Source organism: Haliaeetus leucocephalus, unplaced genomic scaffold (genome assembly GCF_000737465.1).
Source record: "Haliaeetus leucocephalus isolate CR32 unplaced genomic scaffold, Haliaeetus_leucocephalus-4.0 Scaffold317, whole genome shotgun sequence".
NCBI lineage: Eukaryota > Metazoa > Chordata > Aves > Accipitriformes > Accipitridae > Haliaeetus > Haliaeetus leucocephalus.
In genome coordinates, this window is record NW_010972753.1 from 7,633,189 (window position 1) to 7,657,938 (window position 24,750).

General features: G+C 35.0%; 1 protein-coding gene across 1 annotated transcript in view; it reads right to left on the reverse strand.

The window, feature by feature from the left end:
- Positions 1-24,750, reverse strand: part of LOC104834210 (chromosome unknown open reading frame, human CXorf22) — a 40,944-nt gene that overhangs the window by 5,062 nt on the left and 11,132 nt on the right. The window contains exons 5-21 of the mRNA XM_010571385.1: positions 23,532-23,760; positions 22,712-22,872; positions 21,692-21,819; positions 20,857-21,092; positions 19,969-20,161; positions 17,632-17,845; positions 17,085-17,237; positions 15,382-15,571; positions 15,180-15,276; positions 13,718-13,934; positions 12,787-13,031; positions 11,645-11,775; positions 9,567-9,689; positions 8,054-8,185; positions 6,747-6,824; positions 6,045-6,189; positions 4,381-4,475 (exon numbers count right to left, since the gene is read on the reverse strand). Of these exons, the coding sequence (XP_010569687.1) occupies positions 4,381-4,475; positions 6,045-6,189; positions 6,747-6,824; positions 8,054-8,185; positions 9,567-9,689; positions 11,645-11,775; positions 12,787-13,031; positions 13,718-13,934; positions 15,180-15,276; positions 15,382-15,571; positions 17,085-17,237; positions 17,632-17,845; positions 19,969-20,161; positions 20,857-21,092; positions 21,692-21,819; positions 22,712-22,872; positions 23,532-23,760 (2,767 nt within the window). The remainder of the gene's footprint in view (positions 1-4,380; positions 4,476-6,044; positions 6,190-6,746; positions 6,825-8,053; positions 8,186-9,566; positions 9,690-11,644; positions 11,776-12,786; positions 13,032-13,717; positions 13,935-15,179; positions 15,277-15,381; positions 15,572-17,084; positions 17,238-17,631; positions 17,846-19,968; positions 20,162-20,856; positions 21,093-21,691; positions 21,820-22,711; positions 22,873-23,531; positions 23,761-24,750) is intronic.

The following is a 24,750-nucleotide window of genomic DNA, read 5'->3' on the forward strand; positions in this document are numbered from 1 at the left end:
AATGATAAAAGAATTCTGATCCAATGGGGAATGTTTTAAGAATCAATAACTACTGAGATTTTCTGATCACAATAAGAGTTGCTGGTACCTGGATCACTTTCTTAACAGAACACTGCTTTTTATTAGCATGCTACTTCACAGGAGTTTAATTTAAGAAAAGCTACAGCACCCCAGGGGGTACATATACTTCCAGATGCTTCCTTTAGTCACGCCATACTTGGCAACACATTTAGTTTCCAAAGTTAACTTCATTTAACATTAGTCAGTGCTATTGCTGCCAGCCATCAGTACTGCACTAACTCTCAGTGATGTTAACTTGTGACCACCAGTGGGTTGTAAGTTTTAAGTGTATTTGAGCATGTCTTGCTTGGCAATAAGTAAGCTGCCCCCTGACAGGCGGGCAGTAATACACTTGGAGCAGAAGGAAAGCGTTGGTTGTACAGTGAGCTTACCCAGCACCAAGGGCAAAGGGAGACAGAAAGACTGTGAGCACATGGAGAGAAGGGGAAACTGAAATAAAGACATTTCATTAAAGCAGCAGTTATTAGTTGCTTATGAGGTATAAGGTGCCCTAGGAAAATTTCCTTTTTGAAGTTCTTTATTCCCTTACTTCTGCACGAAGTTGCTCTGTTTGCCAAAAAGTTGTTCTCAAGACTGGAAAAACACTTAGACCCAGACTTAAGAAAGGATGACATCAGAAAACCCCATAGGGAAATCAATAACCAATAGATGCAATATATTCTGCAGTCAAATGTAAGAATTTTTTTTCTAAATTTGTATCATAATTAAAGCAGACTGCTGACTCGTATAACCTTGTCTTCAGTTAGGTTACCATACCACCCGTATCAAATGACAGGTGGAGATGCTCATCAATAACAAACAGTAATACCGAACAGTAGTTTAGATGACAAGTGAAATTAAACATGAAGAACCATCTGCTATTTCAGCAGTCTTCAGAAGTATTAATTTAGTTAATCACTTGAATTTACAGCAGTGTCAGTTGCAACATTTCTACTCTTAATCCATCCTGCAACTTGACAAGGAAAGAAAATAGTAACAGACCTCAATTGTAATAATGGGAAATTGAGTACTGGGAGGCAAATAAAATCCCTGTTTTGATAGTTGGGGCTAGGAGGAAGGCATTTAGGATTTTAGAAAGTTGATATTTCACAAGTCTGTAAATGGGAATGACTGACCACCCACTACACTCTTTTCCACTACAGTGGAGAAAAAAGGATCACTTTGTACAGCAGCACTATTACCAGAGAAACCCAATGCCATAAGCAAGAACAGAGCTGTCAGATTTCAAGTTATGGCTCCCACCAATATGTATGTGGTTTAGATCTTGTACACAATTGTGTGCTTTTAGCTACTGAGATTAAAGGGAAAAAAAAAAAAAAAAGAAAACTGCATCTACAGTGTAGATTAGAAATACCTCTGTTAAATACTTGACAAGACTTAAGTAAAATTATTTTATGACAATAAATTGAAGTTGAGGCCTTGGAATTAAAACTACTGTTACCTGTTAAAATCTTACACATAGTACGCATCCATAGAACAATATTGCTAGACCCTATTTTAGTATTTCTAGACCCTATTTATAATTTTTAACTCAGTATATTTGTGGCATTCTATTTTTATAGAAATCCTAACTGAATTATCTGTATAGATGCTGAAGAAAAACAAAAATTTAAAAAAAAAATTAAGCACTGGCTTAACTAATATAAAGTATTAGTTGTACCTTCATTACCTTGTTCTCATCTAATGCACAAACTCAACTCAACTTGAACGCCTCAAAAGTAAGTATATTCTATTCCAAAGTAATCAAATGACACAAAATGAAGAACAGAAAAGAACGGAAACTTGGGAGATTTGGAAAGTTGTCACAGAAGGGCTTTACAATTTTAGCAACCATTTACTTTCTCTGTTTAGTATTATATCTGTGGCTTACTAGAAGCTAACTGGCAGTTATGAAGCAGCATTTTGTTTCTCATTTCTATTGACAATCTTTCAGTTAGAATAAAAAATTTAAAATGTTGTTGAATACTTACGATTTTAAGCTGAAAAATGTTCTTTGAGAGAATGCTGTTACAATAGATTGCTTTTGCAAATGAAATATGCATCTCAGAGGACTTTACCGGTAAAATAAAAATCAAAACTAATTAAGTTTCAAAGCTTGGCTGTTAAGAACAGTAATAATATAAATGTACTCATTAAAAGGTCAATTGATCTTTTCCCCATTTTTGTTTTACATGGCTCTACACTATTTTATGCATTTCTTTTTATTTATATGGGAAGCTAGCTTTCCACATTCCAATTTCATCATTTTAAGCCAAAAATCTATATCCCTTTGTATTAGTTATTGTTTAACTGGTTTGAATTTCACATTTAGCAAGAGAGAGCCACTAAAAAGTACTGTTATAATTACTAAGAGCCTTAACACTGGCCTTACTGGGGCCAGAATTTTGTCTCTGGAGCAACAACATGCTGTTAGAATATGATATTACAATGGATAAATGTGATTGTCTGACAGATGACTTGTCCACTTGGGACAGAGTGAAGCATTTCTGGTGATGCTTGTCCAACCCCTTCTTAAGAGTCTTCAATAATGGAGATATCTTATCAAGTAATTTATTCCAATATCTGACTCCTTTTGCTACAATGAGTTTTTATATCTGATCTAATCCACCTGGCGTAATTTAAACCCACTACTCGTTACCTATCTACTGCAGTGAACAAGCACATATAAAATATATTCCACAGAATATTGGAAGTTAGTTCCATTTTTTACACAGTTTGTGCTTCTGATCGTTTCCATTGCTTTCTTTTGGACTTTCTTTCCAAGGGAAATTTTCCCACTTCTTTCTTTAAGTGTGGCATCCCAAATGGGAAAAGTGTTGCAGGTGAAGTGTTATCAGCACTGATTAGAATAATTATTTTACTTGTTTTACTAACATTATTCCTATTTATATAAATCAGTATGGTGTCTGCCTCTACTCTTAATTCTTGTTCAGCTTGTGATCTATGGTGCCATACACAGATTACTCCAACAGCATTATCTAGTCTGCATTTCTATTACTGACCCTTCCTACTTAAATTAAAATTTCAGCATTTTTCCCTCCTGACTTTCTCTCCAGTTTGACAATAGGTCACTGGGTGATATTCTGTATGTACCATATTGCAAACTATTACATACTTTCCCAACACTGTATCTACTCTAAATCTGACTACCTTGTTTATGAGAATGCTGCATCAGACAGTGTCAAGATACTTAAAGATAGAACATCTACTGCTTCTACCCTAACTTCAAGGCCTGCTATGCTATAGGAGTAAATTAATTTGGTTTGAAATAGCTCATTTTTTAATGAATCTATTGACTCATGTTCTGTCAGGAAAAATTGTCTCAGAGTAGTGAATGTGCTATAAATTCACACCATCAGTTACTTCACAAGATCTTCCATGTGTACCCAGAATCTAAGCTGACAGTAATAAGAGGAAGAAAACCAGTGTTACCAGACACAGCCTGCAATATGCAAATATTATTTGAATGATGCTTTGAACAAAGGAATTCCCTTTTATTCAAAACCTAAAGTGCTGGGAAGGAGAGAGGGGGAAAAAGTGAAAAAAGAATATTGTTGACCCTTCCAAGATGCATTGCCTCTGATATTAATTTATTTTTTTAAGGTAAAAATGCAGCTAATGCAACAGGTTTATGTGCTGTAGAAGTGGTCCCCAGCTGCTTGTTCTAAAGCTGGTTCATAACATCAAAGACTAAGTTTTCTTCAAGTTCATTGTTCTCCAAATATGTGGAAACCCCAAACCCTTCATTTCTTAAGTGTTGTTCAATAGGTTTAGATTTACAGTTTGCTATAGCGCTTTCTACTGACACCTACTGCCAATAAAATACTATTTTCCTGATATAAAACTAACCCATAAAGTCTCATATCTTCAATATATTTCCCTCAAATAGCTCAGTCAGAAAGAAACTTTGCCAGTCTTTATGACACAAAACTCCTCTACTTTTGCAGTCCCTTGGTCATCTAAGAGTTAAAGCACTAACAGCTGCAAAAAGAAAATGGCTGCCAGTTTGTCGAATGATTTAATGAATATGTGGTAAGACATTTCAATTTAAGTTTATACCTTTTCCATTTTTAAGTAATTGACAAAGTCTGTTTTCTTTGTGTACACAAACATTTAAGGAAAGCAGCAAAAGATATATAAAGGTTATTTCAGAACTTGTTTTCTTAAGAATTGGATTACTATTATAAAACTATTGTACACACTAAAATGTGCATCTAAACCGTCTATATTCTTTCACTGTAGAAATATCACAGAGCATGCTTTTAATTTAGCATAATCACCACTGCCCCATAAACCTACCTCTTTTGGCATGAAGGACAACAAGCATTGCAAAGCTGACTTTCCCTTTAAGTTAACCGAATACAAATAAGGCTTTGAAGAACAGCAGTCAACCACTGTCAAACAAAATTCAGAATCAAATTACAGATGTTGTCACACTAAATATCAACTTTGTAATAGCTGCAGTACTTCAAAGTGATTTCCAGCCTTAGGTATCTAGATATCTCTATGGTAAACATTTCGCACAAAGTTACAAATTAATACAGTATTTCTCACATGGATTCTGCAGGTAATTTTGAGAAGTGTTAATCACCAGAAACTGTCATTAAAGTTATTGATTTGGGAGAATACAATATTTCAGGAAAAAAACCACTGACATTTACCTTTGAATAAAAGTGTTAAGCAAAAATAGTTAACTAAATAATGAAAACTAATACCACAGGGAGAAAAATAGTTGGCTGAAACTGCTTTTCTGAATTACTTTAGGCATAATCTACACTACAGAAGTTTACTAGTAAGGCTTGCTTCATTTTTCAGACTTTCATGTCCAATTTTAAGGCACTGGCAGAAGCATGGGTTTCCAACAAACAAGGTAACATTCCTCTGAGATCAGTACTCATCCTGAAACACCAGGATCAGTATTCATCCAGTATTCACCATTTGAACAGTACTGGACCTGATTGGATGTCACATTACTTGTTTCAAGCACAAACTCTGATTTAGAAATTATGTGTAATGAGTCAATTCCCGTGCTGGCTAGTTAGTTGCCTGTTGTAGACAGTCTTACATTTCTCTTCCAAGTTAAGATGACTAACCAGGAGCCCTCACCTTCCCTTTGAAGTCCACCACATGGTAAGAAAACCCCTCTGTTCTTGTGAGATCTTTTTTTTATCATCATCCACACATAGTTCTACATAAAGATACAAATAATATTACAATACTGTCTTGCAAAGGAGAGTCCTGATTTCCTGAGCTTGCAGGGACAAGAGGCCATATAAGCATAGCTGCAAAATTCTTACATGAATAAAGATGTTGTAACAGCAAAGGAGATTCCAGGACTGAAGTAAAACAGGGATGAACAACGAGTCAAGGATAAGAATCTGCAGTAGTTCTATCAAAACAACAAAGAATAGCAATCTAATTCCACATATTGCCCCAATGTCATTCCGAGTTGGTCATCAGGCAGAACAGAGGTCCTGTGATTAACCTGCAGACACCCTGTACCATTAGGAAAACAGGGAAGTCCGGACCCTTATACTCATGATGAATTTACTGGAGGGTAAATATTGTCAAAATATGGGTAAAAGCCCATGAATAGGAAATGAGTAGAGTTGTTTGGCTTTGCTTGGTGTTTTTAAATGTGGGGGTTTTTAATTTGAACTGGTGAGAGGGTATTCAAACTTTTTTTTTTGTTAACATACTTTAGCATCTATAGAAAAAAAAAGGAAAAAAAAAAATCTACAGGCAACCTGACATTTTCCAAATGCTTATTTTTGGCAAATGTCATTTTACAGGCAACCCAAAAATGTCTCCTCTTAATTTATATTAAGCAGCACTTGTAAAACAATTGCTTTAGGTTTTCTTAAATCAGAAAATTTGTATACCAGAAATAGTCTGACAGATTTTTCTCTTAGCATTATCCATTCCTTATCTAATTAAAATTCTGATATAGCAAAAGCAAATACCTGAATGGTCATTAGCATTCAATTTAAAATCCTTATACTTAGAAAAATCAAACTCCACTCTGGTACATGCTTGTCCTTTGTTCTGCAGCAAAAAGGGAATTGATTTTGTAGAGCCGACATAAACACCACTAAAGTCAAATAGTTCCTGTAAGTTTAAAGAAAAAAAACTCAGGTCAAAGCACTGTGAAGTCAAGTTTATAATTGAACAGAATGTGAAAAATATAATTTTTCAAAGATTCACAATTTATAACACAATAACAGTCTTGGTTAATCAATTGTCTTACATAAACCTTATCTTTAAAATCTGTCCAGGACATAAAACGCAACAGTTTAGAACTCAATACATAAGTCCAATTACACCATCAGGAAAGTTTTCATCATTCAGTAAACAGATCAGTGGATTCCTTTTCCCCCTTATTGCATTTTTTTCCTATAACTACCTTACAGAAATCCTCTCCCTTTTAAACATACTTTTTCTGGATTATCAAGTTCAAAAGGTAAAGCTGTCAGCTATCATTTAGTGCAACTGTTATATGTACACTTAGTTTTTAATTTCTTTTCCTAAGTTCCTCTCTTTGATAATTTTCTCAGGAAGTTAGTCCAGGAAAAAATGAGAAATATGAAGTAGGGATGAGCCACTTAGACATCTAGATAAAGCAAAACAGTATCAATCTTACCAATTGCTACAATTTCTTCACTTACCACATCAATGTTTATTTCAGGGATCTCTACAAATCCACCAATCCTAAGTACTAGTACTCCTGAATTTCGCACTGCTACCTAAGTGAATGGACAACAGTGTGATTGTTGACAAGGCCTTTTTAACATCATTATCTCACCAAATCTGTCATAATTACACAGAAAAAAAAAAGTTTAAAAAGAAAGGAAAAAAAAAAACAAACAACCTACCCCACAGATATAGAGTGGAAAGAGACATTCAGCATAATTTGTAATGAATATATGAAAATAACTCTGCCCTTACAATATAATGCATTTTTGTTATGGAAATATAGAGGTAAAGAAAATGCCTTCATTTTCTAGAACATATATATACAGATTCCAGTGAGATGTGGCTTCAAAGAAGAACCAATCATGCCTCTGTGGCATACCATATCTGGGATAGTCATAGCTGTCAATTTAAAAAAACAAACAAACAAACAAAAAACAACAAAGTTTCAGGAAAGACCAGTCTTCTGCAGACAAAAATAATGTTGCAGGAGGCTGTATCACTGGAATGAACAGTTTTCTCCAACAGGAGAAAGCTGAGTGGATGGGTTAGATCTATTCAGCATCTGTGAGGATTGGAAAGCATACTACAACACAAATTGCTGGACAGAGGTGCTGGTACAAAGTAGATACTATTGTTCTGAGCAACGCTAAATCTGTTTTAGAAGTGGGAAAAAAAGAAATGGATACTAAGTTTAGCAAGCATAATGTAGGCAGCCACAGAAGATGGCGAATCCAGGATTAGAGTCAGAAAAGGTAGCAAAGATCAGCCCCATGATAGCATCCTTTTTCCCATTCTCACTTATCCGACCAAGGACAAGTTCAGGTAGCAGGCATGCAGAAAACAAAATAGGATTAGATGTTTATTGCACTATTATCAAATCAAATCTACTAGTGAGTCCATCCCTGAGATGACCACAAAAAGAAGTCAAGAAATTAAAGACACTACAGTATTCCAGTCCTGCTCCTCCACAGATCATAAAAACTGCAGTTATGTCTACATGATCGCCTGAAGACAATCATGTTAGTTTCAACAGCTTGCCAGTGGTATTATATGAACCAGCTCAAACAAAGAGGCTGTTTTGATACTTCAGAGCAGGACTGAGAGAAAATAACAGAATAGGTTATAGCAGCCATCAACTGCTTAAGAAAACCTTTTTTCTTTTTTTCCTTAAAAAGCATTAGAACACTGGAGATAAAATCCAAAAGATGCTCAAATGTACACACATAAACAGACACACAATGTAACACTCAAAAGACAAAGTTCTTCCAGTTTTGCATACCTCCACTCTCGTGTCAAAACTCATTTTTGCATTCGGAGTGAAACAGATTTTGAGATCAGCATGGCCTCCCACAGGTATCACCCCTTCAGAAGGGGTGATCAGCATTCCAGGCAGTGGGTTTGAATCAAGAACCTTCAAACACAAACATGAAGCATTAATAATACTGAAAAAAGGAGGAAGAGTGTTTTGGTTTGGGGTTTTTTTTAAATATCAATATATCTACCATGAAGATTTTATATTCCTACAAGGAGAACCTTCATAACATATCATGCTAACTTGGACTTAGAAGTTTGGGGCAAAAATACAGGCAAACAAAATAAAGTAACAGATTCCTAAATATGTTGACTGTCAGTTTCTACTATGAAATAATTTTTGCACACCAGCTGGAAATTTCACAGTCTGGTTTTTGGGTTGTTTTCATGAAGTTATTAAAATTAAGACTTGCTATCTAGCAAGTCTCCAGAATATTCTGCAAAGCATTTTTTTCAGTGACAGATAAATTCCTAACTTCTTTTTTGACATTCACAGTTAGAAGATGGGACACACGATCCTAATAGTGTAAAGTTCAGTAATAATACTAGGAGTAAATATTCAGTTTGCCCACAATTATTAAGGACAAAAATAGAATTTGTTCTCTTCTAATGCACTCCAAACAGATAACTTTTCAAAGTATAGCTACACAAGTGATAATGACCAAGACCAACCAGCCATCTCTTGGCTTAAAAGTAATTGTGAAGGCTTAAAAGGCCGGGTATGTTTGCTTGTTTGTCTTATTGATTATGCTGATTTTATTCCTTCAGGCCCATCCTCCAAGAGTATAGTAATAATACTTGTTATTACAATGCCCAGCTGATAAACAGAGAAATATGGTACAATTCAAAATAAATTAATCAAGTTTCTTAGTACCATAATAACGTAGTAAAATAATTCTGAGGATTTAAATGAAAATTAATTTAGTAAAGCAAAATAATCTGTGATCATCACATCTGTGGTCAGGAGAACGAATGAGATTAGGTTTCGTACTAATTCATGTATTATGTCTTTACCCACTCTGGCATCCTTCTCATCTCTTAACCAATTCATAATACAGCCTATCTTCCTCTCAGATGTTACTCTAGCAAAGTAATCACATTTGCTGTGACCAGCCTGGGTCTATGCATGCACTGACCAGGCAGCCAGTATGAATAGGATGACTAGCCAGTTTGCTCTGTCTCTCAAAATACAAAACCCATGCAAGCTGTAACTGCTTTTTCACAGGGTACACCAGTATGTGGTTCTACCCTCACCACTTTGCTTGTCTGTCAGTCCATCTATCCATCAATCCAAATTTGACAGAGGGACAGAATTCCTATTCACATAAACCTTGTTTATTCAGAAAACCAGACAAAAAAATTAAGTAGGTGTATATCTAATAACTGAGAACAGAAAACTGTAACATGATCTGATAAAATGAACTCCCTTCCTTTCTCCCCACCCCCAGAAATCAAATATGCTAAAAATAACTTTAGTTTACTTGGAAGTACGCATGATTGTGTCCTATGTTTTGAAGAATGGCTGTTCTACAAGTAGATAAACCCACTGGACTATGACTGAAGGGTATCCTTTGTTCCACAAACTGAACTTTAGTAGTACCAAGCTATAAAAAAAGAAGAGAAAACAAACAGACTAAATAACATAATACTAAGTACAAATAAATAATTCAGCCTAATTTTCTTTTCATTACATAATGAGCTAATATACTTGTGGAAATGCATAAATTTAAGTATTCAAATAGACAAACACAGTTTAAATGTGAGACAAGATTTACTCAATATATTGAACTTATCTAGATTTAAAGTGAACAGACACAGTCCCAGAGATATTTCTGGGCTAATTTCAAGACAAATATTTTAATTAAATTTAATTTAACAGCACAAGCTCCATGATTTTTTTTTTAATCCTAAATGTGTGATCAGGACAAGAAATTTTAATAGCAGTAGAAATGCCAATATTCTAATTTACACACATCCTGGTTTACATATGGCAATTTCCAAGGCTTCAAAAGAAGAAGAAAAAAAGAAAAAAAGCTACTGGGGGGTGGGGGGGGGGAAGAGAAAGCAGGCACATCAAAATGGAGGGAAAAAGTTTTCTTAGCTCCCAAAATGGAAGTTCTAGAGCATGCAGCCAGTAGAATACAGTGAAAAAAGAAAAACATCTGTCTCCTTCACACTCCCTGGCATGTAACATATGATGACAAATGATTAATTTAATCTGAATTTTGCTGTTTAGAAGACTATCCAGAACATTGCTTTTCAAAGTATCAAATACCATATTCAAATAACAATACAAAATTACATAACAGCCTGTTGTTACCCTGAAGCTCTGAAACATACCTTCCCACACACACCTTGATTTTTACCCCTGTAATATATATCTGAAGAACTATCATACCACCTTCTCAAACACCTCTCAACCTTTGTTTGGCTAAGCTATGCATGCCAGGAAGAACAATTACCACTTAATATATAAGGACCACTAAGTTGTGGTGCCAAAGGAAGTATATAGCTGAAAACAAGAAAAAAAGCAAATTGTCTTTGTCTTGCTTTCTCCATCTGCTTGAGGGTAGGAAGGCTCTACAGAGGGATCTGGAAAGGCTGGATCGATGGGCCAAGGCCACTTGTATGAGGTTCAACAAGGCCAAGTGCCAGGTCCTGCACTTGGGTCACAGCAACCCCATGCAGCGCTACAGGCTTGGGGAAGAGTGGCTGGAAAGCCATCTCATGGAAAAAGACCTGGGGGTGCTGGTTGACAGCCGGCTGAATATGAGCCAGCAGTGTGCCCGGGTGGCCAAGAAGGCCAACGGCATCCTGGCCTGTATCAGAAATAGCATGGCCAGCAGGAGCAGGGAGGTGATCGTCCCCCTGTACTCGGCACTGGTGAGGCTGCACCTCGAGTGCTGTGTTCAGTTTTGGGCCCCTCACTACAGGAAAGACATGGAGGGGCTGGAGCGTGTCCAGAGAAGGGCAACCAAGCTGGTGAGGGGCCTGGAGCACAAGTCTTATGAGGAGCGGCTGAGGGAACTGGGGTTGTTCAGCCTGGAGAAAAGGAGGCTGAGGGGAGACCTGATCGCTCTCTACAGCTACCTGAAAGGAGGCTGTAGCGAGGTGGGGGTCGGTCTCTTCTGCCAGGTGGCTGGTGATAGGATAAGAGGAAATGGCCTTAAGTTGTGCCAGGGGAGGTTTAGATTGGATATTAGGAAAAATTTCTTTACTGAAAGGGTATCAGGCATTGGAACAGGCTGCCCAGGGAAGTGGTTGAGTCACCATCCCTGGAGATATTCAAAAAGCACGTAGACAAGGCACTTCAGGACATGGTTTATTAGGCAGGGTTGACAATTGGACTCAATGATCTTAAAAGTCTTTTCCAACCTAAACAGTTCTATGTTTCTATGTCTTTGGAGCAATATTCTTTTCTTAAACATGTCAAATAGAAGCCATGTGAAATTAAAATAATTTTCTGAATACACAATAATATAAATATTTAAGAAATTACTTGTGTTAAAAAAAAAAACCACACATTTTGCTTCTCTAGATCTGCTTTATGAATTGTTACCTTTGCAAAACATTTCAACTTAATTGTGTTTCCTTTACGCACACACAAGTTGAATTCACCTTCTTCTGGAGAGTTGAACCCTGGATGCCAAACAACTTCACACTCCAGATCTCTATAGGCCTCCACAAAGCCTAAATAAATGAGCATAATTTACACGTTATAGCATACACATGTACAATTACCAAATTACACTGCATAACTAGAAGTAACATAAGCACATTAAAGTGAAATGACCTTCTATTGCCGAAAACTAAGCCTACATTTCAAAGGTGTTGAACAGTATGTTGAATTAAATAAAATTAGTTTCTGAATTCTCATGACAATTGCATAATCTGTTTATTAGTATCCTGCAGTAAAATACACTCAAATTTCACTAGTATTTTTAGTCATGAATTACTCAAATAGTCAACATTTTAAAAAAAATAAAAGAACAGACTATCCTTCTTGAATAATAACAATTTTGGGAAAGACCATATACATTTTCTTGCTTGCAATTGAGTCTGAACTCATATCAGCAGAAATATCTTTTCTCAAGAATCAGAGCACACCAAGTTCCTGATCCAGCCAAATCTTGTTTGAACAGTGTAATACCAATTCAGTTAGCAGCTCTTTAATAACAGAGCTCCAACATACTCCTGCAGAACACTATCTTTCAAAGGAAAGAAGGTAAAAGCTGATGTCTCACACATTTCTAACAAATACTGATCCATAATGCAAGTGGAAACTAATCCCAGATTGAATTCCATTTGTGTCACTCAGACTGTCTACATCAACTTCTTAGCAGCTTCATTCATACAGTCCTTTTGGAAAATTTCCTGTCCTGACGAGCTGTATGATATTACTAACTGCCATTAAATATCTGCTTCGCTTCTTAAATATCAGCAATCCGTGCTGTGAAAAATGGTTACATAAGTGCTGCTGGGTGGACATAGAGACAACAAACTGGACTGAGTATGCACTCAGTAGGGATTATACAGGGAGTGCTACTAAGGTATTAACACTCTGATCTGATACTACTTTTGGGATACACTGATATTGACCCAAATCTAAAAAATACAGTTTATAGTATCAGCTGAATGTTTGTCTTATTTAACATTATTGACATTTAAGACACATGCACACACAGTAGTTGCACAGTATACCTTTGGTTGGACGTATAGAAAATGCAGTTCCTCTATCTGTAATTATAGGTTTCCAAGTAAACTCAGCAGGATGGTTTCTAGAATTGTATACCCTGACAGTTGTTCTAAATTCTGTCTCTGCTAGGTAGCCAGGAATAGGATTTAAAATCACTTCCCTTGCAGACAGCTCAAGTTCAACAGACACTGCATTTGCAACTACCAGCACATGCCCAAGGTGTTGGTTGTTTATTGTGTAAGTGAAAGACCTGCAACATAAAAATACATATTTCTCAATATTTTTACATATATATTATGTTGTAGTCAGAGTAAACTTTATGTGAAATATAATCATTAGCAAGAAAATACTTAACAAAACAATTGATTGTGAACACACAGTTAAGACTGAGAAGAGAAAGCAACCTGTAATTGTTTTGCATACAACTTAAATTATGTGAGAAGTAAAGATCGTCCCAAAGGATGATCAACCTCATACAGTCATTTTAACAGCATTAGTAAAGTGAGAGTTCCATCTCCATGCCAGAAGGCTAAAAAACAGTTTACCTGTACATTTACCCATGAGCTGCATCAAAAGATCTGAGCATAGATGTGGTGATGCAACACTATGCCAGACAGAGCACAGTATTTTCCATAAAATGTATCTTAACAAATACACTGTAAAAGCAAACTATTTTCCCTGATATACCTGTGGTTATATGGACTTTTGACAGCTTCATTCATACAGTTTGTTGGGGTTTTTTTAAACCCTATGAAACATTACTATACTAGCAAAATTTTGCAACATAAAACTGCATTAATTATTGCAGTATCACCATAAACTAGTGTACACCATTAACACTTATCATAATTACACTGACTTTAAACAAGACACATGATACTTTTTATTCTACTGCTCCAAAGAAAACATGTAAATCAAGACAAATATAAGCCTTACCTTTTAAACATTCCAAGAGTGTTTGTCTCAAATACAATTGGAATATGAGTCTTTGTAAGAGGAGGCACAACCTGAGACAATGGACCCGTCTGCTGTAATTCATCAATTTCAATCTTAATTTGTATCCATATATGAACTAACAAGTTATTGATGATGTGCAGTTTTCTGGCTGTTGTAGAATACACACAAACATCACCAAAATCCATAGTAGAAGGACCTGGAATATAAAAGAAATAAAGATATTCAACATTAAAAAGTGGATGTTAATGTAAGGAAGCATAACTACTAAAACATTATGATCAAAACATTTTAGTTTCTCAAATTACAGACTTAGTCAGCTAGAACAATCCTGTAGCAGAACAAATTCACACTAAAATTTGGAAGTAAGTACCATGCAAGTTCTGTGAATATTTTCAGTAGTACAACTAAAAAGCCAGCACCAACATTTATTTCTTAATTCTGTCTGTTAGACAGCTATTAAAAAAAGGAAAAGCAATGTGCTAATTACTAAAGGCATTATTAATAATCATAAATACTTCTTTTTATTAATCGGGTATTTAAATGACTAGAGAACCAGCAACTCACTGAAAGTTTATGCGCTTAACCTGTTAAGTGCTTATATGCTCCCTGATGCGTGACCTTTTGGTTTAATAACTCACGTAATTTGATGATGACAGAATTATCACACTACTTTATTTACCGCTATCACCGGTTTTTATGCTGGTCTGCAAACTTTAGTGCTTATGGCACTAATCAAACATCTTACAGAAAGTACTTAGAGTTTTGTATTAATATGTTTATCTTATTCTACCTTTTCCCAAGTGTATCAGTATACACAGCTACACTATTCAAGTTCTGGCTTCACTGAAAATAAAAAAAAGCCCAGAAAGTACTGAAAATTTTCACTTTGCTACTAAATAATTTTACTGGAAAAAAATGACCCTAAAATAGACCAGTTTTAGTACCAAATGTTGTTTATAGACGAGTCTGTCACAGACTTTAGAAGGTGATACTCCCCATCACAGGAGTGTTCCACTGAAATTATTTTGAAGGAGGATCCTGAAGAATTTTTATGTTTTTTGGGTATCACTGTTAATTCTCAGAAACATTTTGAACACTCCCATGAATCTTCTTGATATTAATGCTGGTCCAGATACTATCCAATAACAAGGCATAAGTGTATGAGTAACCTTCATACTATGCTTTGTTGATTTCTCTGTAATAGGCTGTTTTATGAGTAGTCTTTAAAGGAAGCTCTCCTTTTATATGTTCATACCTATTTATATCTCAGTGTTTTCTGAGGAGTACAAGCTTTAGTTAAACACTACTATAGATATCAAGCTGCCACCAAATTAAGCTATTTTCTATTCAAGGTGAACAATCATGAACATAAATTGTGTTACTATAAATAAGTGCTTTTATAACAACTATATACATTTACTAACCAAATTAAAAATCTTACCAATGAATATTTGATGAAGCTGCTTGGATGTCAAAGTTAGACTACAATCTTCCTTCTCCTGGGTAGAATATGGCATAGCGCTAAGCCCACTCCAAATCTGTGATAAGCATAAGACATCTTCTCAGAGCAGAATCAAAATTCTTATGTTTTTTTATATGGTAAACACATTATGCTTACATTACTACTCAAGCATTTAACTTACTTCTTTGATTGAAGATTTAGAACCAATTGCTGCCAATTTTCGACTAGTTAATAGGCAATTCTCATCTAAAGGAAACATTTTGAACTGTAGCTTCTCCTTGTGAAAATCTGTGATTGAAATCTTTGGTGACACAAGCCCTTCAGCTGGTTTAAGGCCTATGCTCACAGAATTATTATAAATATAAAATTGCCTATAGGGGAGGGAAAAAAAAAAAGAATATGGAAATCTAGAAGTTTGAGCATTTCATGTTTACACATTAAATTATTCAAGACTTTTAAACATAACAAATAAGATTTTAAGTAGGAAAATTTCATTATTAAAAAAACCTCAAGTACAGAAAATGCCTTGAAAAGTCTTTTATTGTATTGTTTAGGCAAGGATTAACATCTGTTGCACATTTTGTGGCAACTGCTTAGCTAAATAGGTTGCAAGCACTATGGCTACCAAAATATAAATATTATATCATGTCTAAAACACCTCTTTAAGAACAATGACGTTCGAGAGTCAAGCACTTAAAAGTTAGCAAATGCCAAAATTACAAAGGATCCTTTAACTGTATATGTCTGAACCGGACCACTTACAGCCTAATTTTCAGCGCAATTAACTTTTCTTGGTCAAAGTTCAACTCCAACCAATCAATTTCACCTGCAACCAAGAGATTTAAAACTTCCAGAGATCTTACACAGATGTTTTGTATCAAGTATTCAGAAAATTATTACTATATGTTTGATAGTAACAGTGACATTCATCTGATAACTGTGAAATTTTCTTTTCTGTTCTTGCTCTTCATGCAATACACCTTGAATATATGTGTTATGGTCATATAAACAACAGTTCATCCACTACACAGCACCAGTTCCTTTCAAGAAAGCCATACATCATGCGCATGCATAAAAATAAAGTAAATCCAGCTCTGCAGGCCTTGTCTGAATCATGATGTATATAAGCAGAGCAAGGTAAATTGTGATTACAAGAATAATCCACTGGCCTTATTAATTTTTAAATAAAGGGCCTTGCAAACTTAACACTTAAGGTATTACTCCTCTTGCTTTAGAGGCTTTAGGGGGTGGGGGGGGGAGGTGTTGTTTGTTTGTTTGTTTTAAAAAAAACCAAAACCCAAAAACTTTTAAAAGTAGCAGAGCTATCAGTTGTTCTTTTCCATTATTTTGCTCCACAACATACCAACCAAATACACAAATTCATGAAGTAAGAATTTACTATAAGATAAGGCTAGAAGACCAATATAATCTTTTAACCTTCTCTGTTTCATTCCACAAATTATATCATGATTTACATACTGAATCCATCACTTTGGGTGAGCTAGACATGCTAGTTGGAAATTCATCCAATTTATTATATAAAAAGAAAAGACAATCCAACAGAATCAATGTTATGGTTTTCCTATTAACCTTAACCAACTGTTCTCAAGACTTGGCATCTTATTTTAAGTTCATTTTAATTTAAAGTTCCATGCCTCTTTCCCTACGTTTTACCCAGGAAGTGATCTCTACGTGTCTAAATGAACATTTGAACAAAACAGGTTTTGAATGCATTATAAATGAATGCCCCAAGACCATAAGCATTTCAGCATGGAACCAATTTAGGTGTATGACTGGTATCACTAAGTTAATTCTGCACGTATATATACATATTTTTCATATAAGCCTTTATGCTGAATATTTATCCTTTAAACAAAGTCTTACCTAGCAGCATCTTTCTGTAAACGACGCTGTCTTAAACTAGAAATGAAGTCTGCGTAGTATTCCTTATGTTCTTCTTTTGACAATCGTTCGCAGTCAGTATAAGAAAACTCCGGATCTATATAATTATATCTTTCAGTCTTTGTGAAAATAGTCCTAAACATTTAAAGAGAATTGTAGTTTTGCTACATGCATAAAATGGTTCTGGGTCTTCTTAGAATGAAAACACATTGATTTTGCTATATACATATTTCATTGCAAATATTCTTTTTATCACAACTGATTATTAATATTTGACCTTGTAAAGGCAACCATAAAAATGAAATATTGAAACTGTAATAGCTACATTTGAACTTTCATGTAAGAAAAGCAACTCAGGAAGTTTATGTGCATGAGGCTCAAGGTTAAGTAGAATGCAATGAATTTTAAAGAACTTTCAGCCTATTAAAAAAAAAACAACAGTAAACTATCATATGAATAACCAATCTTGATCTACTATACAGTATATACAAATGTGTTGTTTTAAATATTATATTCATATAATTTTTACCTGTACTTTTTATTCCTTTCACTAGGCCTAATGCTGGCTGCACGGTCATTAGGAAAAGCTGTAAGTGCATCACCATTACAATTCCTGTTTATCCGATGAGTATGAATTTGTGTTTGGCTGGATTTAAGTATTGCCACAGGTGCTGTATCAGTGTACCGTCCTGTGCCATCAGCTACAAACTGTCCAGTTGCATTGGAAATCATTGGTGTTATACCTTCAAATTCAAATAAAACATGTTACATACACTTACGCTAATACTTTCTAAACAAAATTCAAAGTATTAGAAAAATATTTCTTAATTTATACTGGTCCACCCAGCAGCGCAACAATCAGGCACCCATCCCATCATGTTTTTCTCAAACAAGAGGGAAGGCGACCACACTAACAGCCAACTGCATTCCCTGGCCTAGATCACAGACTAACAAATACTAGAGCCCAAACCACTACTACTATGTCCAGCTGTGACATTTTGTCTTACACATGCACATGACCAAACACTCAGAGCTGCCTCTGTCACAACACTGTCCACGGTGTCCTAAAGCTTGTCTTAAGGGCTGCAAACACAGGCATGATTTTCAACAAAGAACTCCCAAGCTAGCACAACTAAAAAGAGAGCTCAGATCTTTTTCACTCTAGTTTTAGAAAAGCACATACACATTAAAGAGAAAAATTATGACAGAAACTAGGCCATGTGTTTTCTCACCTCTCCTTACATTAAGTACATGTTTAAAACAGCACTACAAATAAGTAAATCCATTCCTCAACTGCCCCTTCCTCCCTCACCTGCACAAAAACTGATACATTATACTACACATATTGGTTTTACCCACATTAACCTCACTTTAGTCTAAAATGGCTAAAAAAAAAAAAAGAAAAAACACCAAACTATTTTCCATCTTCCAAACTATAGGAGTGATTACAACTTCTACTGCCCAGGGAGGCACAGTTTGCAAGAAGCTTCATTCCAGTCTCTTCCCCCCTCCACCGAATGCAGAGAGACAAGTACACATACTCATCCACAGAGACTGGGACAAGAGAACAGGAAGATATAGAGACCATCTACATAGGATCTGAAAAAACTCACTTTCCCTCCACGCTTCAATAAAGCTTAAAAGCAAAACACAGATATCAGTAGCCTATAGAGCACAATTACCCCTCATAACCTCTTTATAAACCTGCAAACAGGAGCAGAATGGGGACATTAATAGAGCAAATGTCAGACAAGAGCATTTAGAAAAGCTGACAAAACTTGAATACTACATTAAATCTTTGATCCACAGAAACATATTTTAATTGTATTTCTGAAGCAGAAAAACTGCAGGAGTCCTAGATTTCAACAATAAAACCCAGAGCCTGCAAAACTTTAGTTTCTCATCAATTCTTGATTGCCATGGACTTGAAATACCTTCCTGAAAGTAGCAGGAATGTCCAGTGGCTTATCAACCATTCTGATACTTGTAGAAAGAACATTTTATCCCGACTTTCCAATGACTTCCTCTTTTTACTTCCCAATGCACTCTCTGACAAATATGGGTATTGCCTTCCTGTTTTTCATTAGTGAGCACATCTTCAAGTGGGCAGCAGTCACTTAAGGAATATTCAACCTCCCCTCCTTACCTACACACAGAAACGAGATGGACCACTGTACAGTACAGCCCCGTTGCACTCACACTACCTGCAGATGCTATGGTATATTTGATGCTAGAAAAAGCTACGTTTCCCATGACTGGTTTTAAAATCCAGTGACAGGCTTAGTCAAATCTGCTGTAAAGTGGTTAGGAACATGAGGAACATATTAGAGACTAATTATTACATATCCTGAAAGATTCTTTATGCTGGCATAGGCTTCATAGGATGGGAAGAGTCAATGGACATGGGACAGGTAGCAGGCTGTATTAACTAGCAAATTCACCTGGCACTAGCAACTTTCAATCAATAAAGAATACCCTGTTATCTTTCCTAACTTCTTTCTGTGCTTTACCCGTCTCTCTACTTACAACTGAAACATATTAGCACTTTGTAATGGCATCGCTGCCAAAAACTGAAGCCTTTATTTTCTGATTTATAAAAGTTAAATAATCATACGATGAAAATTTATGCTTTAACAGTTCAGTTTTTGTTAAAATATTGGGGGGGGGGGGGATGTTACCATTATTTTAGCTATTGTTTTATACTCTCATGAGTATATGTCATACAATTGAGCATTCCTTCTAGTCCCAAAGAGATATTATTTTTTAAAAACAAACTAAAAACAGTAAAAAAATCTCTTCTACAATGTTAAAAAAATCTACTTTTAAAACATTTTATCACTTGTCACTTATCTTTTTAGCATCTTACCAGGATTAACTTTGAATAGAATGTTTTTCCGTTTAGATTTGCACACACCAATAAAGCTCAAATACATGCGATGAAAGGATTTTGTCTTCGAAACCTGTAAATTATTATTCTCTAGTCCTGTACCAATGATATCAACAACTTGCTTCACTTTAAATGTTCCTATTTGATGGGGAGAAAATGAAAATATCACATCCTGGAAAAGAAAAGTCATTATGAGACATATGAGGCAGAAAAGCAAAGAGAAAAGTTCTGTGTAATTCTGTTTAATTGAGTCACTTCTCTCCACACTTACTTCTAAGATAGGTGTTCAAAACTGGGCTTTTAGAGTATGCCTACTGTCACACATAAATTAGCAATATAAGGAAATAGAAAACTGCTACACATCAGAACAAGTCTCACTTGCTCATTTCTGGGACAACTTGTTCTCTCTTGTGCCCTGAGCTCCAGGTTATGAAATTATGGATGTTTCCATATTTGACTTAAGTTTGGCAAAGTTTCTTCCATTAAAATAAATGTTATCTTACTCAAGTATTTTTGATTTACTGAAAAAAAAAAAAAATCAAAAGGATCCTGCAAAGGTTTGATTATGAACCAATGCTTCTCAAGTCAGTAAGCTACAAAAAACTTTAAAGCCAGGAAAAACCTGGCTAAAGTTTCTTTAGTATTACAATTATTTTTCTGAAATTTAAAATAACACTTGCTGCTTCCTGGAATACAGGAAAGAGCATTCAAAGACTCTACATAAGGAAAAAAATTATATGTTTGGCTGATATTAAACATCATGGCTACTGAAATGAAATTGTTCTGGTTTACATTCAAGAAATTCCACCACTGTCCACTGTAAAGTAATCTGCATTTCTACATAATCTAAGAGAAAGAGTTAGTTACCTTTGCAGATCTTTTTTTAATTTTTCCTTTTTCAGGAAAAATATTAAAGTGAGCGGTCTTGCAGAAGCTGAATGTTACTGGAAGGGACTCAGATTCATTTCTGAGTGTGCATAGAACTTGTGTTTGTTCGCCCAAAAAACAGTCCATAAACTTAATAACTGGTCCTGGATTAAAAGTTAACATGACAGGAAGCCCAGAACCTGTCAAGGCTAACTCCATGTGATGAGGATGATTCACTACATTAGACAAACACAAAAAATAAACAAATAAAAAAAAACCTCACACACCTATTGGCTTACAAACAGAAAGGTCATACTGTAGTTATATGGTTGCAAAAACAAAATAATACCATAATACAGTATGATTTATAATGCAATTTTCTATAAACTTAACATAGACATGCTTACTTATAATGGCTGTTAGATAACATATTCCCTCATTAAGGAAGTTGAGGGTGATCAAATATTCACCTGAAAATGCACAAAACTGGTATTACCAAAGTGCTGGTGACTTGCAAATGGCTGGGCTCTTTTTTATATTCTCCAAATATTTACATTTATAATTAAGTCCCAGGTATTCACTACCAGCAGGTGTACTCATGACATGCATTATTCCCTCCTCCTTTCTACTCACTGTTCAAAGAGTTTTTGGTGCTAAAGCATTAAAGATGTAAGTTACAATAATTTATCTGTATTGATATAAATAAAATAAACACAGGTTTCCCATAAAACTATGATGAAGAAATTAAAAAAAAAATTTTTAAAAAATCAAGATACACAGTTTTATCATCCATATATACATTTCTGATGGTGACTATACAGTTCTGATAACGTACCTGTGAATGCTGTGCCATCATCAAGGGCCTGCAGATAGCCATCTTTATTCCCAACAGCTTCAAATCTCAGAAACAGTACGTAATCTTGTTTCAGTGATGAGTCATTTACTCCAAAGTCCCTTTTAAATCTTCTGTAAGAGTCACAATCTCTAATTACAAGATGGGGGGAAAAAACCCCAAGAAAACAAAAACCAAAAACACCTCAACCCCCCGCCCAAAAAAAAAGTTTTAAAAAATCAAGGCTTGTTTTTCATCATCCAGTCTGGCTTCTTTGCTGTTGGTTACAGCTTGAACAAATGATCTTTATACTTCCTTTCAGAAAATGGAACAGTAACAAATTTAAGCTCAAGAATATCTGTATGCTTATATACTAGTCATTTGATATCTTTTCCAGCCTACAAGTTTTCTAAACTAATATTACATGCATAATAATCACTTCTAATTAGAGTTTAAGTAAGGGAAAGGGCAAGAGCACATTTTCTTTTTCTTACGTGAAGAAGAAATGTTCCTTTGTGCTTACTTTTTTTTCAATGGAATGAAAGCTCTCCAAAATGTTTCAGTCTTTTGGTGATGAAATATATATATTGCCATAATGCTGCACATATACTATATCTTTATGAAATAAATCTGCAGTCATTAAAAAGGCACTTAATTTGACACTGTAGAACTCTCTCAACAATCTTTAGAGATTCAACATGTTTAATGGGAGCTACAATTAGTTCCCTTGGCAAAATCTAATCTAATAAAATTCTTGTTCTCACAAAACAAGCTTAACCAATTCTTGGTTCAAATACATCCTTAATATATTGTAAAACATCTCCTAGATAATCACTTCAGACTTTGCTTTCTCATTTGTGGTATCATGCCAAGCAATTTCTTTTAACACACAAATACATAAAAAGTCATTCAGAAAAAAATTTGCAGACACTTTAACTGCAAATTATTTTCTCTAACATAGCTCTTTACAGAAGAGTTTAGACCAATCAACTTGTGTGCATGTGTCTAATTTGGACCACTCACTTTGGACTAAAGCACAATGTAACCAATGATTTCTCATAAGGTTGCAAGGTTCCTTGGTTGGGAATGCACAAGATCAAGGTGGAAACATCTATATCTCTTGTTCTATTTTTGAGGCTCAAGTCTTGTAAAACAGCATCTGCACTCCTCTGAAGATCTGTCCCCTAAAAAATAATCAAAATATGGAATAGTTCAGCCTGTTCTGCTTCCACTTTTGTGTTTGGTGGCTTGTTTGGGGGGGGGGGGTTCCCCAATACATACATTTTGATATCTTTCACAAAAAAGTAGAAAGATATAATGTAAGTAATAGCACTAACATAGTTACATATCACATGGCTAATTAATCAATTTTTAAACATAAATTTCATGTCAATATTCTGAATTCCCTTTTTTAAGGATGATGCTCACTCAGATGATTTCACTGTCCAAGAAAAAAAAGTGAAACTACACATGCTTAACATCATAGAATACCAAAATATATTTTGATAATTCCTACTAAATTATAAGAAATCCAGTAGGATTTCAAGCAAATCCACTCAAAAAAAACAACAAACAAAAGAAAAAAAAAAAAAAACACCCAGGGGATGTACTTAACATTGTTAAGTTTAAGATGTCACATAGTGAAACAGAAATATCTGAAAAACTTAATTCCAAGGTTAAATTATAGTAAATAATTTGTTGGTTGGACAGAAGTTTCAGAAAGCCTATTGATCAGGAAATAGTATGACATAGTACTAGAAGATGAATGTTGAGTAACAAAAAATGCTAAAGCAGAAATGAGAACAAGTTTTTAACTAAAATAAAAGCTAGAATAGTTTCTTACCATCTCTCCTCCAATGGCATTGTCTTCCAGTACTGCTACCCAGTCCGTACACTCAGGACTTTCATTGTATAAAGATATTTGTTCAGTCTTTGAAGACCCAAAGTAAACTGGTCCAAAGTTAATACATTCCAATACATTTCCACAAGACACTCCTAGAACTTTAAGAACTCGTTCAACCACAACAGCTTTGATCCATACTTCAGTGCAGCCATGACCTTCCAACTCCACTCTGTCAGTAAGAGTAGCAAGCAGCAATAGGTAATGTAGAAAAGTGTTAGAAATAATTAGTTTGATTTATATTAGAACCTATGCAAAACTGAACCAAATCAGAACATTTAAATCACTGGCTTTCCATAGATAAACTAAGCAGGGAGGGGGCGGGGGTGGTTAGGGAAGAGTGTACTTGACAATGTGATACCTAACAGGAATATTACCAATCAGGAAGAATCACACAATACATGGTGAAGTTTTGGAGAGCTTTTTGAGTTTTTCCCCTTTTTCCTTTTTTAGTGTTTGAAACAATAGGAATGACATCTCAAAAGACTCAGAAGTCCACAGATGATACAGTGCTCTTATTTCTGAGAATCTTTGTATCTAGATACCAATTTCAGCGTATATTTAGTAATTTTGTCTTAGGCAACTGGAGCTAGAAGTTCATCTGAATAAGTGTAAAAGAACTGCTGCTGTTCCTGCCTGAATGCTTGGTTTTGATGATACCACAAAACACCAAAGGACTATATACACATTGTACAAATCTTTGTTATTAGAATTCTACTGGAACAAAGCATATTTGTTCTTGTTGCACAAAATCAAATTTAGTAATATAAGTTATTGTTCTAATAGAATCAACTAGCCTCTGAGCAAAAAAAACCCAAAAGAATAAAATCTTTGTTTTGAATAGTCACATATACAACTACACAAGGGATCTAGGAGAGGATCTCAAACTCTCTAAATATATCATCTTTCAACTTCTGAACCGTGATTAGGAGATTCTCCAAGACAGAAAAGAAATATCAAAAAAAAAAAAAAAAAAAAAAGAGTAGACTCCTCTGAAAAGCATTTTGCTTGCACATAGAAGAAAAATGCTTAGAGGACAAGGCAAATGGAAATAACCAGGGTGTTTTCATCAAAACTGTACTATTTCTCCAAGTCAAATTCCTGTCAAATACCCATCGTAAGACTTTCAGTATTACCCTGTTTTTTTAAATACATATACACA